Source organism: Leguminivora glycinivorella, chromosome 13 (genome assembly GCF_023078275.1).
Source record: "Leguminivora glycinivorella isolate SPB_JAAS2020 chromosome 13, LegGlyc_1.1, whole genome shotgun sequence".
Taxonomy (NCBI): Eukaryota; Metazoa; Arthropoda; class Insecta; order Lepidoptera; family Tortricidae; genus Leguminivora; species Leguminivora glycinivorella.
Genome location: NC_062983.1, coordinates 9,216,855 through 9,229,645, shown reverse-complemented (window position 1 = coordinate 9,229,645; position 12,791 = coordinate 9,216,855). Strand labels below are relative to the sequence as shown.

General features: G+C 38.5%; 2 protein-coding genes across 2 annotated transcripts in view; both read left to right on the top strand.

Moving 5' to 3' along the window:
- The window catches only part of LOC125232830, a 49,651-nt gene extending 47,389 nt beyond the window's left edge, over positions 1 to 2,262 (top strand). The window contains exons 4-5 of the mRNA XM_048138622.1: positions 1,631 to 1,687; positions 2,137 to 2,262. Coding sequence (XP_047994579.1) covers positions 1,631 to 1,687; positions 2,137 to 2,178 — 99 coding nt within the window. The 3' untranslated portion in view covers positions 2,179 to 2,262. The remainder of the gene's footprint in view (positions 1 to 1,630; positions 1,688 to 2,136) is intronic.
- Positions 2,263 to 10,665: 8,403 nt separating this feature from the next.
- On the top strand, positions 10,666 to 12,429 carry LOC125232713. The gene is made up of 3 exons (XM_048138473.1): positions 10,666 to 10,721; positions 10,925 to 11,050; positions 12,169 to 12,429. Exons 1-3 carry the CDS (start codon positions 10,666 to 10,668, stop codon positions 12,335 to 12,337), a joined length of 351 nt encoding a protein of 116 aa, XP_047994430.1. The 3' UTR covers positions 12,338 to 12,429.
- The last annotated feature ends 362 nt before the right edge of the window (positions 12,430 to 12,791 follow it).

Below are 12,791 nucleotides of genomic sequence, written 5' to 3'. Positions count from 1 at the left end.
TATGTTGTGTAGGTAAATTACATATTTAATGATATTGAGATTCATATTATCTTTTTCTTCTGTGACAATTTGATATGTTTTCTCTGAAGAAGAACGACGTATTATTAAGCAATAATATAATTTATTGAAATTAATTTCCATAGAGTACCTAGTCTGTTCATATTCTTTGATGAATACTTTTGCATGTTAAATTGTATCTTGTTATTTAATGCATGTTAATTATAAGATGTAATGTTTTGAAAAGAAGTTGCCCGCCGAGTTTCTTGCCGGTCCCATAGTGGATACCCCCCACCCAACTGAGGGGGGACTGAAATCTTCTCGAGGCTGAGGCGTAGGGTTAGAGCCGGCGTAGCTTTATTTGACGTTCATATGCGCATTGTAATATGCCTACTTGAAAAATAAATATTTCATTTTCATTTTCATATATTCTGTGGGATAGTATAGTACTCACTCCATACGTCGGTTTTCTCACCAAAACGCGTCAGCTAAAAAGTTTGATCCCCTAGAGGAAATCACCCCCAGGTTGAGAACTACAGTACCCGGCGACATAGAGAAGAGTTGTAACTCCATAGTTATACATCAGTAAATGCGAGTTATTTGTATAGGCATAGTTATAATGACATGTAGCGGCAATAACGCGTCAAATAGCGTGAATTATCAGTACCACTAATCAATACTAGGTGTCAAGTCAACAGTGTCTCGTCTGCCAAAAATTTAATATTAGAACAGTTTACATCTTATATTACAAGCAGAAGGAATTGAAAACAGAATACTGATTAATACTATTGTAATATTAGATAAAAATTGGTGAGCATTAGACTCTCGTTCGTCGCGACTATTGACAAGTAGCAGTACTGATAATTTATAAATTTACGCTAGTTGACGCGTGATTGTCGCTAGATGTCACTATAACTGTGCCTATACAAATAACTCGCATTTACTGATGTATAGAGTTACAATTCTTCCCTTACTTATTCCTCTATACCGGCGATAATGATTGAGTAGAGCGTTGTCTCTTTCTTGTTTATGTGACGTTAATTGTCTCTTGTACCTACTAGTCTAGCCGTTGGTCGTCTGTGTATAGAGTGCACGGCCGAGTATGTAAATACGCACTTATCGCATCGCACGCGCAGTCGAGCCTGAACGGCCAGCATGCGATCAGTAATCATCAATTAGTTTTGCGTATTGGGTTCAGTCGGAGAATAAAAACAACATATTAACAAGATTTATAGGGTTATCCCTAAATTAAAATTAAAACTTGACATTGAGAATTCTGGCGTTTGTAGGCCCTCCACAAGGTGGAATGATGTCCTGGTTAAGGTCGCAGGAGTCCGCTAGATGCGGGTGGCGCAGGACAGGTCTCTGTGACAATCTTTGGGGGAGGCCTATGTCCAGCAGTGGACGTCTTTCGGCTGATACGATGATGATGATGATTGAGAATTCATATGCCAATGAAAAGGCCCCCATTGCCCTAAATATTTCACACATGCACGGGTTCCTACTAAATTCATTCCAAAAACGAGAAAAATGTAATAAAACTTGTAATCTTAGAGTACTGTTGCCTCATAATTGTTTAGTAAGCCGATTTTACTTTTTATCTGAAGTTTCACAATGTCGATATTTGTTTCAGAACGGATTGGCGTCACCGGAAACGAAATTCAGTGAGAAAACTCTTGAAGAAATCAAGGTTAGTATGTTCAGTTTTGTTTATTGTTTACAGCGCCATCTCTTGGCGTTCTCATATACTATCAACACGATATATGCGCTGCGGAAGTACGGCACGCTCGTGCGATTGTCCTCGCTTTGGTCGTCAACTAGCGCCGCGCCGTTAAGTTCACTGACAATCCGAGAGATGGCGTTTACTTACATTTAATACTGCTTAATTCTAATTTAGGTAAATATGTAATATTTTTTTATAAGATATTACATACCTAGAATTGACTGTAAATATTTTAGCGAAGTCTTCTCATTACTAGAGCCAAGATTTTTTTTTTTTATATAAGTTGCACAATTTGTAATCGCCAATTTTTGTAATGTGAACGATTGAAATTTATGAAAGTGGTCAAGTTATTATAAATAGATATTGACAGAATATATCGGACAAATTAGTTTAGGTATATTTTTCTCTTTGTCCAGGTTACGACCTCAATATTAAACCTAAAATCAGACTGCGTGTAAAAAACGGCGTGACAAGTAAAACACAAATACCAACCGCAGCTTTATCACCCGTAGGCGTTTCGCGCCACAACACCCATATTCACCATGAAAGTGACGTTCCGAAGTGTGAAGGGCCCTCGACCACCCAAGTCGACAAATAGACCTTAATAGTGCCCGATTGAGGTAAAAATAAACGTTGAAAAAAGTGTTTATGCGCGCTGGCTGTTTAGCGTAGGCCTTCGACGAGTGGGGTTTAAAAATATAGCGTTCGCAATTTGAATTTGATGGAACGCGACGGTTGCTTGAAGGAGCTTGGAAGTATAATTTGGCAAGAGATGTTTGACACTGGAACATAGGCAGAGAGAATCACACTGTCTTTTTCTTATGAGTTATTAACTTATTATAATGTATCTAACCAATGATTAGGTACCTATGTAGTTTAAGAACGGTGCCTAAACATTGCAATCTTTTTATTTCTAATTTATCTAATTTTAATCATGTAGGTATGTTTGTATGCATAATCGGTTTAGCAGATTCATTTTAGTTTTGCTTTTTTTAACCCCCGACGCAAAAACGTCTGCCTGTCTGTCTGTTTGTCTGTCTGTGTGCGTGTCTGTCTGTGGCATCGTAGCTCCCGAACGTATGAACCGATTTCGATTAAGTTTTTTTTTTTGTTTGAAAACTGAGTTAGTCGGGAGTGTTCTTCGCCATGTTTCATGAAAATCGGTCTACTATGTCGCTGTCGGATGTTTTTTCAAAATTTTAATTTTGTGGTTAGGTTAGGTTATCTTTTGAATAGGAACCTACATGTTCTTATTTATCATGGTTAGCTAAGTACTAGTATATGTCAATATCTCCATCATAATTTTGAGTCTACCTACTCTCCGATTTATATTACGAAAGATGTCACTCCCAAGTTTAGAAATGTTTATTTGTACGCATAAAACTAAACTCGCAAAGTACCTACAGGAACAAAAGTGCTTTGCTTTTATCACTCCATCAATTCTTCGTGAATATTCAAGACATCAATTTCTAAACTTTGATCAACAGAACACTTTTATTGACGTTTAATTCTATTTGCATTCTATCGAAAATTCGCACCACGCACAAGAGGTACCAGTCGCGAATACCAAATGTTTACATGTGATGTGCGTAGGTATTTCTGCACGCTTGCACGCGATTATAAAATCAGCGGGCCCAGAACGCATCGATTTAACTAAGCGGGGGCATTCGCACTCACCGGGCCTATGGGCCCACTGTTACACCAATGTGTAACAATGGACCAGCTGTTACACCGATGTGTATCATTTTGTGGTTTGTTGTAATATCAGCGGGCCCAGAACGCATCGATTTAACTAAGCGGGGGTTTTCGCACTCATCGGGCAGGGGCCCACTGTTACACCGATGTGTAACAATCGACCCACTGTTACACCGATGTGCACTCGCAGGCACGACAGATGGTAAGGTTCACAAATCAATCAAATACTTTTTCGAGTAGTCAAAATAAGGTATTTGTACTTAGTATTTGGTCTAGGTGCCAAATCTTCTAAATATATAAAAGAAGAAACTGACTGATTGACTGACATATCAACGCACAGCCGAAACCACTGGTCCTAGAGATTCCAAATTTGGCACTTAGGTTCCTTATAAGGTGTAGAGGAGCACTAAGAAAGGATTTTTCAAAATTCACCTCCTAAGGGGGTGAAATGAGAGTCCAAATAGTCTCCCCACATTTGAAAATATGAACGCGAGGGGGCGCTGAGCAAATATTGGCAGATGTATCTCGCGGTTTTGTTTTCCTGTGAATCTAAAATCTTTAATTAATCTTGCATAAAACTCCTTTTCTGGCCGCGTTACGCGTCCGTGTAAAAGCTGGCGCGCGCCGTGCCGTAACTTTGTATTTTGTAGTCTTTAGTCTCCCCACATTTGAAATATGAACGCGAGGGGGCGCTGAGCAAATATTGGCAGATGTAAGTGGATGGCTGCCCCCGCGGCGCCGGCGCCGTACCTGGTGACAACTCGCTGTTTTATTTTACTGTTAGTCGCATGTCTTTAATCTTTTATTAGTCTCAGACTCGTATGATCGCTCGTCGTTTACTAGAATGCGGAGTAGCTACAGGTATTTGTTTATTAATATGGCCGTGTAGTAATGGCCGTCGGTAACATTTACTGGTAGTCTGAATTCTGAATTATTTATTAAAGCCGGCCTGTTAAGGCGCGGTCCTAGGTTCGAATCCAGGTAGTCTGGCTCTGTCGCGCCAATACGCACGAGCGATAGAGATAGAAATCTACGAGCGTTTCGTTTCGTGAGCGTTTCGTGAGCGTTTGTACCATTCGGCTACGTAGGTACCCGGATAAGCGAATTTTGACTGTACCAACATGTTGTTTTCTTTTACAGTCTGGAAACTGTTTGAAATTTTAATATTTTATTAGTTTCAGACTCTCAGTGTATCCTGGCTTGTTCGTTGTTTGCTAAAAATCTAACCCTTTGCTGTTACAAACTTTGAATTTTTGCGAGTTTGTGACTCTCATCTCCAAAATAGAATCTTGTCAATTTAGTTGTGTTTTAGATGGTCAGGCAAAAACAACATCAGCCATATTAATCTATAGAATATCTATGACATGACGTAAGTCGATTTAGAAAAAATATTTGACATTGTCACAGCGACTATGAATTTTAATACAATAGAGGTTGCTTCTATGGAGATTAGATTAGTACCTCTAATTTCCATAGTTGATTTGAATTATGTGACGTCACTCCATTGGCCAACACCATTTTCGGAGTCCATAATTAAAAAAAAACATACACACATCTTTAATTATTATTAGGCTGGCAACCTGTCACTGCAATGTCACAGTTTCGTTTTCTTTCAACCCCTTATTTGCCAAGAGTGGCGCTGAAGCTTTAGTAGTTTCATGTGTTCTGCCTACCTCTTTATGGAATACAGGCGTGATTGTATGTATGTACATCTTTAATTAAAAATACGGAGTCACCACGCACTTTTAATCCCTGCAAGCTAGAAATATTGATTTCTTAAGTCGAATACTACAGAAAACAATAACTTGATGTGCTAAATTCGATACGAGTCTAGTAGCCTATTCCACACTCGGCGTTAAAATACAACTTTGCCCCCTTGTATAACAAATAACTATTTCAACGTTTGCAGCCCGATGCATAACATTTTTGTCATGTAACTATATACCTGATTTCTTTCGAAACAATACCTTAAAAACCAAATCCCTGTGATCAATGCGTTCCCACCGTTAACCCGTTTAGCACGACACACGCTAAGCGAGTTACTGGCCCTATCTCTCTCCACTCGCAACAGAAAAGACTTAACACACTCCACCATCTTAAAATACGGTGCTCGTGAGCATTGAGAGAGATTTTAACCACGCATTTCTGAGGCCAGAAAAAAAACGGATGAGGAAATTTTGGCAAAAAAAAAATTTTTTTGTTATCTTTTACAATTTTTGAATGTATTTTAACATAAAAAGTAAATGTTAATCATAAAACTGGCACTTAAAATGAGTTATGACCAGGGAGCGTACTTTTCGTGCCGATGACATCAATTTGACGTCACGCTCCATATAGGGTGATCACAAATTGTTTTATTGTTAATTATTAATCATTAGTCATCAATCATTTTAAGTTATGAATTTCTTTGCATGGTAATGAATGCAAGAAGGATGGTGTGCTTTACGTTAGAGAGAAATTCTCTTTTCTACGTCTTTATTGTAATGTGTTGTTATCAATACTATTTAATTAAATTTATTTATAAAAACAAATCAAATAATTTTATTCACGTTTCACATTTCAAGTAGGTATTATTTATGCCACATGTAAATGGACTACTCTATTTGAAGTAATTTGTACACGATTAAAATGATTGACGACTAATGATTAATAATTTACAATAAAACTATTTGGGATCATCCTATACGGAGCGTGACGTCAGATTAATGTCATCGGCATGAAAAGTACGCTTCCTGGTTATGACGTTTCTTTTTCTAAAAACCTCATTTTACTTCACACTTTTTGACATCTATCAATGAGGATAGTGAGATTAGTGAGACTGTTCTGTTAATGGCATCAACGTCGTTCAAAAAGCCTTGTACTGAGTAACAATAAGAACAATTTTTTTGCAATTGGTAATAAGTTAATAACTCTGAAACTAGGCAAAAGCCAGAAAAGTTTATATGACATTTTAGTCGGGAATATTTATTCTGTTAAAATCTCTCGCAATGCTTACGGGCACCGTGTATAAATAAGCCCTTTTAACACCAAGACCGTGTATTTTTGCACTTCAATTAACTCATTACTATCGTTCTGCGCGCAGGCGCGCTAATGACTCGTGCAAGCTGACTCGCCCACGCGCTGGGTTCCAGCAAATGGTGTGTAAGTGCCTGTCTTCTCACGAAAGACTGACGGCGTTTCTTTTCTAAAGTGCTTAGATGTTTTGTGCTAACTGAATAGTTTGAATCTAGAAAATTACAAAACACCATAGCCTTCTGAATTCTTAATAATTGGTATTAGGTTTCCAATATCTTACGTCCACAGAAAAAAGGTATTTGAAGAGAATAGATGACTGGTTTTGATTCAGACCATCATAATAGTCATAATCCACCAGTGTATGACACAAGCAACGTAAAAGTAATTGAGCTAGTACTAATCTTTGTGCATACCACCACTACTATACATATTATACCACCACTACTATGTATGTAGCTACCAATTTTATTTCATAAAATTCATAAACATGAAAAAAAATTAAGTTTTTGGTTATGAATAAAGGGCTTTATAATAATAATAGACTGTATATTATGTAGTACTATAGGCTACTAGACTCTTATCGAATTTGGTACAAGAAATGATCGTTTCCTGTAGTATTTGACATAAGAAATCAATTTTTATAGATTTTGGGCATTAAAAGTGTATGGAGTTTCATTTAATTGCATAAATAAATCAACAAATAAAAACATGATAAAACTACTTAAAACTAAATACCTAACCTACTTATAAATAAAAAAATTGACCTAAATCGCCGTCAATGGGCAAGGTACCCAGAAGGCTGGCAGCATTTCCACGCTGTATAGCGATACTTATACGTTGCGCGAAATACTGGCCAGCCCTCTGGTTGCCTGAGGTCTCTAAAGTGTATGGTGGCTACGTATTTTCGATTAAAAATGTGTGTAACATTTATTTTAACTTTGGCCACTGAAAACGCTGTCAGACGTGTAGTGACGTCATCGAACCTAACTTAACTTCTTGCCGAGTCAATCACTGACATGATGAACTTTATGCCTCTTAACTTAAATGTCAGAAAATTTTGTGCTCAATTCGATTTACGTCATGCGCATACAATCATGCATTAACATGGCTAATGATGTTTTTGCCTAATTAAGTTAAAGTAAACTTTATAAATGTTTTTTTGTGGTTTTCAAGTCATAATAAAACATGGTAGTATTTTTTTTTCGGTTAATTGGACAGTAACAATATAAAATAGACTTTAAAAAAAGGTCAAGTAGCCTATTATATAGTCTGTGATACAGATCTCTTAATGCAGCAGTCTATCTTAGATCCTGATTATCGTTTCAAAGTTGAAACAATAGATAGGATGTAATGACATGGTTCAAAGATAGACCGACGAATTTGGTCAAGATCATAGTGAATCGTTACATAAAGAGCAACGGAAGATCTATGGTAAAACCCTTTGATTGACTTATCTTGTCGCATTTCGAGGAAACTGTTTCTTTTGGGCTTTCTCGCCTCAACTAATGCAAACTAGACGTCCCATTAGATAATCATTTTATCACCCCAAATGACTGAAATGTTAGATAGTGGGAAAGGAACAAGGTTCGTCCCTGAATCGCTGTGAAACTGTTGTCTCTTTCTGTATCCGGCTATGACTATAGGGATGACGACTACATAAAAAAGTGGCATTCTGTTTAGTCCGTCAGTTAGATCGTCCAAAAATACTGAACACATATTTTTCGCTTTTTCTAATTAATGAAAAATCAAAGGCATCAAGTTCCTTGGCTTGTGACATCACTTCTAAGTGAAAATTGTACCTAGGCGTGACGTCACGCGAAACTTCAACGCACTGTACCGTCGTCATTTTTCGTTTAGGAGAAAAAAGAAAAAATACGTGTCTAATATACTTTGATAATCTAATTGACGGACTAATTAGTTTTTTTTAGTCGTCTCGCCTATTCTTGTTCTATGTTGTTACACAATCTACTCACATCGCTTATTATTTAAATGGCCTCAAACGATCAGCAGATACGCAGCAGCAGTATAACGAATTGAGCAAACAAAATTAGCCGGTCCTGGCTGTCGGTGTGTTTGTCTATCGCGTGTAATCTTACTCAACGAGTGCCGTGAAAATTATGGGGATACGCAAAAGCGTTGATAATATAGAGATAGAGTTAGATACTCTTTTATAGGTTGGTCAGTCAGCATTGAAAATATTGTACCTAATAGCGAAAGCGTCATACCAGAACACATTTATTATTATGGTAACAAATGTGTTCATGCGGTAACATTTTGTGATTATTTTGTCTATACATTAATTAAAAGTACTGTGTATCTATATACAATACTTTGATGATGTTATTAATAAAATGGCAGCTGTCGAAGCCAAAAAATGAAAAATTACTACCTATTCCGTCTTAAAATCAGTTATTTAAGAATAGAAGGGTAGGTAAACATGACAGAAACGAACCGTCATTATAATGGCACTTTATGGAAACTTCCAGTAACTCACGTAGCCAACTAACCCTCGGAATGCTGACGCGAATAGTTCCGTCGTAACACGGGTAAGCTGGCGTTACACGCAAATGGGCGGTAATGTATTCGGCGACACGGGGTGCTGACCGCGCGACGTGCAGCGGCGCTAAAATGCCATTAATTTGTCTTAAACGTTACCTTTTTGTTACAAAATTTCCGAACTTAAGCAAAAAGGCCCTTTGAGTCCTAAAATCTCAAGAGAAAGAGGACTCAACCCAGCTCATTTGCCAGCAACTCCCACGTTACGCCGTGGCTTGCGTGGGCGACGGTCGCGCGATGGTCGCGCGACGGCGATGCGACGCATACGAAATCAAACTTTATCGATATGGAAGTAGACGATGCGTTAGATACAGGTCGTCCGCGTCGCCAGAAATGACTTTAAGGGACTCTCGGAGTTACGACAGCCATCCGGCGGATAGTACACGGTAGATAACATTCAATCGTAGCCTATAGGCCATTTGTGTCCTCTACTGACTAAACCTCTGAATGCTGACGCGAATAGTTTCGTCGTAACACGGGTATATGGGTTACACGCAAATGGGCAGTAATGTATTCGCTGACACGGGGTGCTGACCGCGCGACGCGCAACGGCGCTAAAATGTCACCCGGCCAAGAGCCAAGAACCTAAAGCCTATTCCGATGTTCCATTTCTAAGTCTTGCCTTCCTATGTCTAGGAGCCTAGGTTTTCTCACCATCGGCCGTTACGTCCTGCTGCGTCCGTATCTAACTAATGGCATCTACTACGGTCGCTACGCTAAGGCTAGTAGTGGGCGTTACATATATCATATATCCTGATGGCCAATCTGAATTTAGGCGATTTGTATAAAAATATTCGCCATGACCCTATTAAAATTTAACTATAGGCAGAAGATGGTATGTCAATACCATCAGTGTTCTTTTTGTTCGGCAAATGACGGCCAGAGATCAGCGATTAATGTAATTGTGCTATTCTATTTCCACATTGAATTATCTTCGTCTAAACGCGCATTTCTTTAGTGTTTTACGTGACTTTTTGTAGCGCTTTGTCAGCCCGATACATTTTTCCTTTTGATGGGCGTCAGACGATGTACGGAGTACGGATGCCATCTTCACTAGGAATCACGTTGAACAGACATAAATTCACCAGCTAGGGCACGAGAAAAAGCCACCAACACTACTACTTTGCATGTTAAAGAAGCTCGTATGAACATTTTAGCGGCCCATGGCCTCCGCTCATAAAAGGTGAGCGTGCTATCGGCAACTCCCACTCGCTGTAAAGTGTAAACTGCCACTATCGGACACTAGCCGGCTTTCGATCATCCCGTGCGCTGACTACGAAAAATTGGCTATTTTGTAGAGGTGAATCAGTGTAATGAAGCTACCAATAAATCAAAAGGTCTCAATTCCAGTTTCATCTCAACTTATCAATAAAATAGATACCTAACAGAGTAAGCAATATTTTTATTAGTTTGTTATTAGTTAGGTACTTCACGCGTAGAAAGATGGTACCTATGAGAGTTTCTCCTACTCGCGTTCGGACAGGCTTCTCTGTATCATCATTATTTAAGACTATGTTGTCGGTCGAGTAAACGCCTATTTTCGCGCTCTTCAGCTAAGTTCCAGTTGTAGTTCGTAATGTAGTAGTAACATCATAAGTCTCATAACAACAACAATATTGATGGTAAAATGGTTGTTGCAGAGTTCACTTCGAGCTTCGGAGGCAGACAAAAGACGTATGATGGATCGGGTCGCAAAATTGGAGGACGAGCTGCGACTACTCAGAGTGTCTACGAGGTACAAATATTCTCACACTAAAATTTAAAAAACATACAACAAAAACATTGTTTGCATTGTTTTCTCAAATATGACAAAAGCATTTGGTAACTTTCGGAAGCAACGTTCTTGTGTATTTCCTCTACTCCTGATAATATCCCTAAAGTATCTGTAAACGCATCTCGAGTCGCTTGATTACTTAATTTTTTTTTTTTTCGACACAGTCTCGACTCGAGCGAGAACGGAATCACGAACGGCGGCGAGGACTCAGAGACGGAAAAACTCCGGCTACGGAAGGAGCTCGCCAGCATGAAGAAAGCCAAGCAGAATGCGGAGGAACACGCTTTCAAGTGAGTACCTACACACTATAAACATTCGAATGGCGCCACGTTCAGTTCAGTCAGGGTCAACTCCAGATATACTTTTTTGTTTTCCGTTAACTGACAGTTCAAACTGACACTGACAGATCTGTCAGTGTCAGTTTGCATACAAATCTTTTTTCAGATTATGAATTTTTCAGACTGTCTGTTGCCGGCCTATGTCATTTATCATTCATTTTTTATTTTTAAACTAGTGCTGTGGCAGAGTCTGTCATTTCGATTCAAGTGACATTTCAGTAAGTTGACAGTTATCGTATATTTGTTTAAGCGCCTGTACATAGGACCTAATCGATTCAACCAATTCGAAATTAATCGTTAGATTTGACAAACGATACGTCTTAACTACATCGCAACATACTTCAAAACAAATGTGTCAAAAATGTGAACTTACAAATCCGGGACAACAGTAAATATTTTTCTTTTTTCTATTCCTTAGTGAAAACAAAAGCGGTAATCAATAATCTACAGTAATATTGGTAAGTTGTTTGTTGGTTTGGTGACTTGTTGCCATTCATATCATAGAACGAACGGAGAACTCACAGAACATCCCCTCCGAATCTAAAACATTCATCATGCATCTAAGTTTTCAGTAATGTAAAAAAAAAAATATGATCGCAATTCATGTGTGACGTTTTCTAAATAAGTAAAGAGTTAAATAGTATAAGTAAAGAGTTAAATAGTGTAAGTTTGTTTAATAGTATTCAACATTAAAATTAGCCTAAGAAGGGGGAATGCTTATTCAAATTAACTGAAAATGACATAAATAGTGTGGTACAAAAAATGTATGAAGCGTAGTTACAAGGACCATGTGTAAAATTACGCACGCAAAAAGTCGTTATTATACTTATTAGGTTACACTATGATGATGTTGAGTTCTACATGTATCCACTGAACACTTCTACCATATACCTATAACCCGTGGACACTCTATTTAATAAAGCAAACATTGTTAAATATGGAAAAAATGGACCAGTAATATCCCCCCCCCCCCCCCCAGTCGAGATTTGCCCCGCTGTACCTTACGTAAATATGTTTTTTTATGTACCTATACGAACTACTAAAATAAGAAACTTTTTTTTAACTTTCAGATTGGAGCGACTAGTGACGCAACTGCGTTCCAAATTCAACGGTCTCCAATCATCCCCGAACGGTCCCGAATCCCTCCCGAGCGAAACCGAACAGGACCCGAACCGCACTCGACGGACGAGCGTCAACTCGAACACTACTGTCGTGTTCGGGCCCGTGACGGACTTGTAGCGAACACTCGCTAGCGACGTCTGTGTTCTAGCCACAGACGTGCTGTGCTCTGTATTGGATAAAATATACTAGCACTAAACTGTACTGTATTTCACGACGAACCTAGTTCTTTAAATTCAACGGTCCCCGAACATCGCCGAAAATGGCCGAACAGTTCCGAATGAGACCGAATTATGGAGATTAGAAATATAAGGAGCGAAAGCTTTAAGTATCAGAAGTGCACATATAAAAGAGAAGATAGGTGGCGCTGCAATAGCAAGGTGATAAGGGTTTGACAATCTCTTAGCCTTCTCGGTAGTGACCCCGCCTACGGAGCAAGAGGTCCCGGGTTCAAATCCTGATGAGATCTTTTTTATTTTTTTCTACTAATATTTTTCTTGTTTATTTTTTATTTTTTTAATGTCCAAAAATATTTTGTTTTGTTACTACTTTGCGAAATTTAATTCGCAAGACT

Excerpts from the sequence above, each read along its gene's own strand:
- LOC125232713 (XM_048138473.1), top strand. The coding sequence starts at position 10,666 with ATGGATCGGGTCGCAAAATTGGAGGACGAGCTGCGACTACTCAGAGTG. Across the intron at positions 10,722-10,924 it reads CTACTCAGAGTGTCTACGAG|TCTCGACTCGAGCGAGAACG; the intron begins GTACAAATATTC and ends TTTTCGACACAG. Across the intron at positions 11,051-12,168 it reads GCGGAGGAACACGCTTTCAA|ATTGGAGCGACTAGTGACGC; the intron begins GTGAGTACCTAC and ends TTTAACTTTCAG.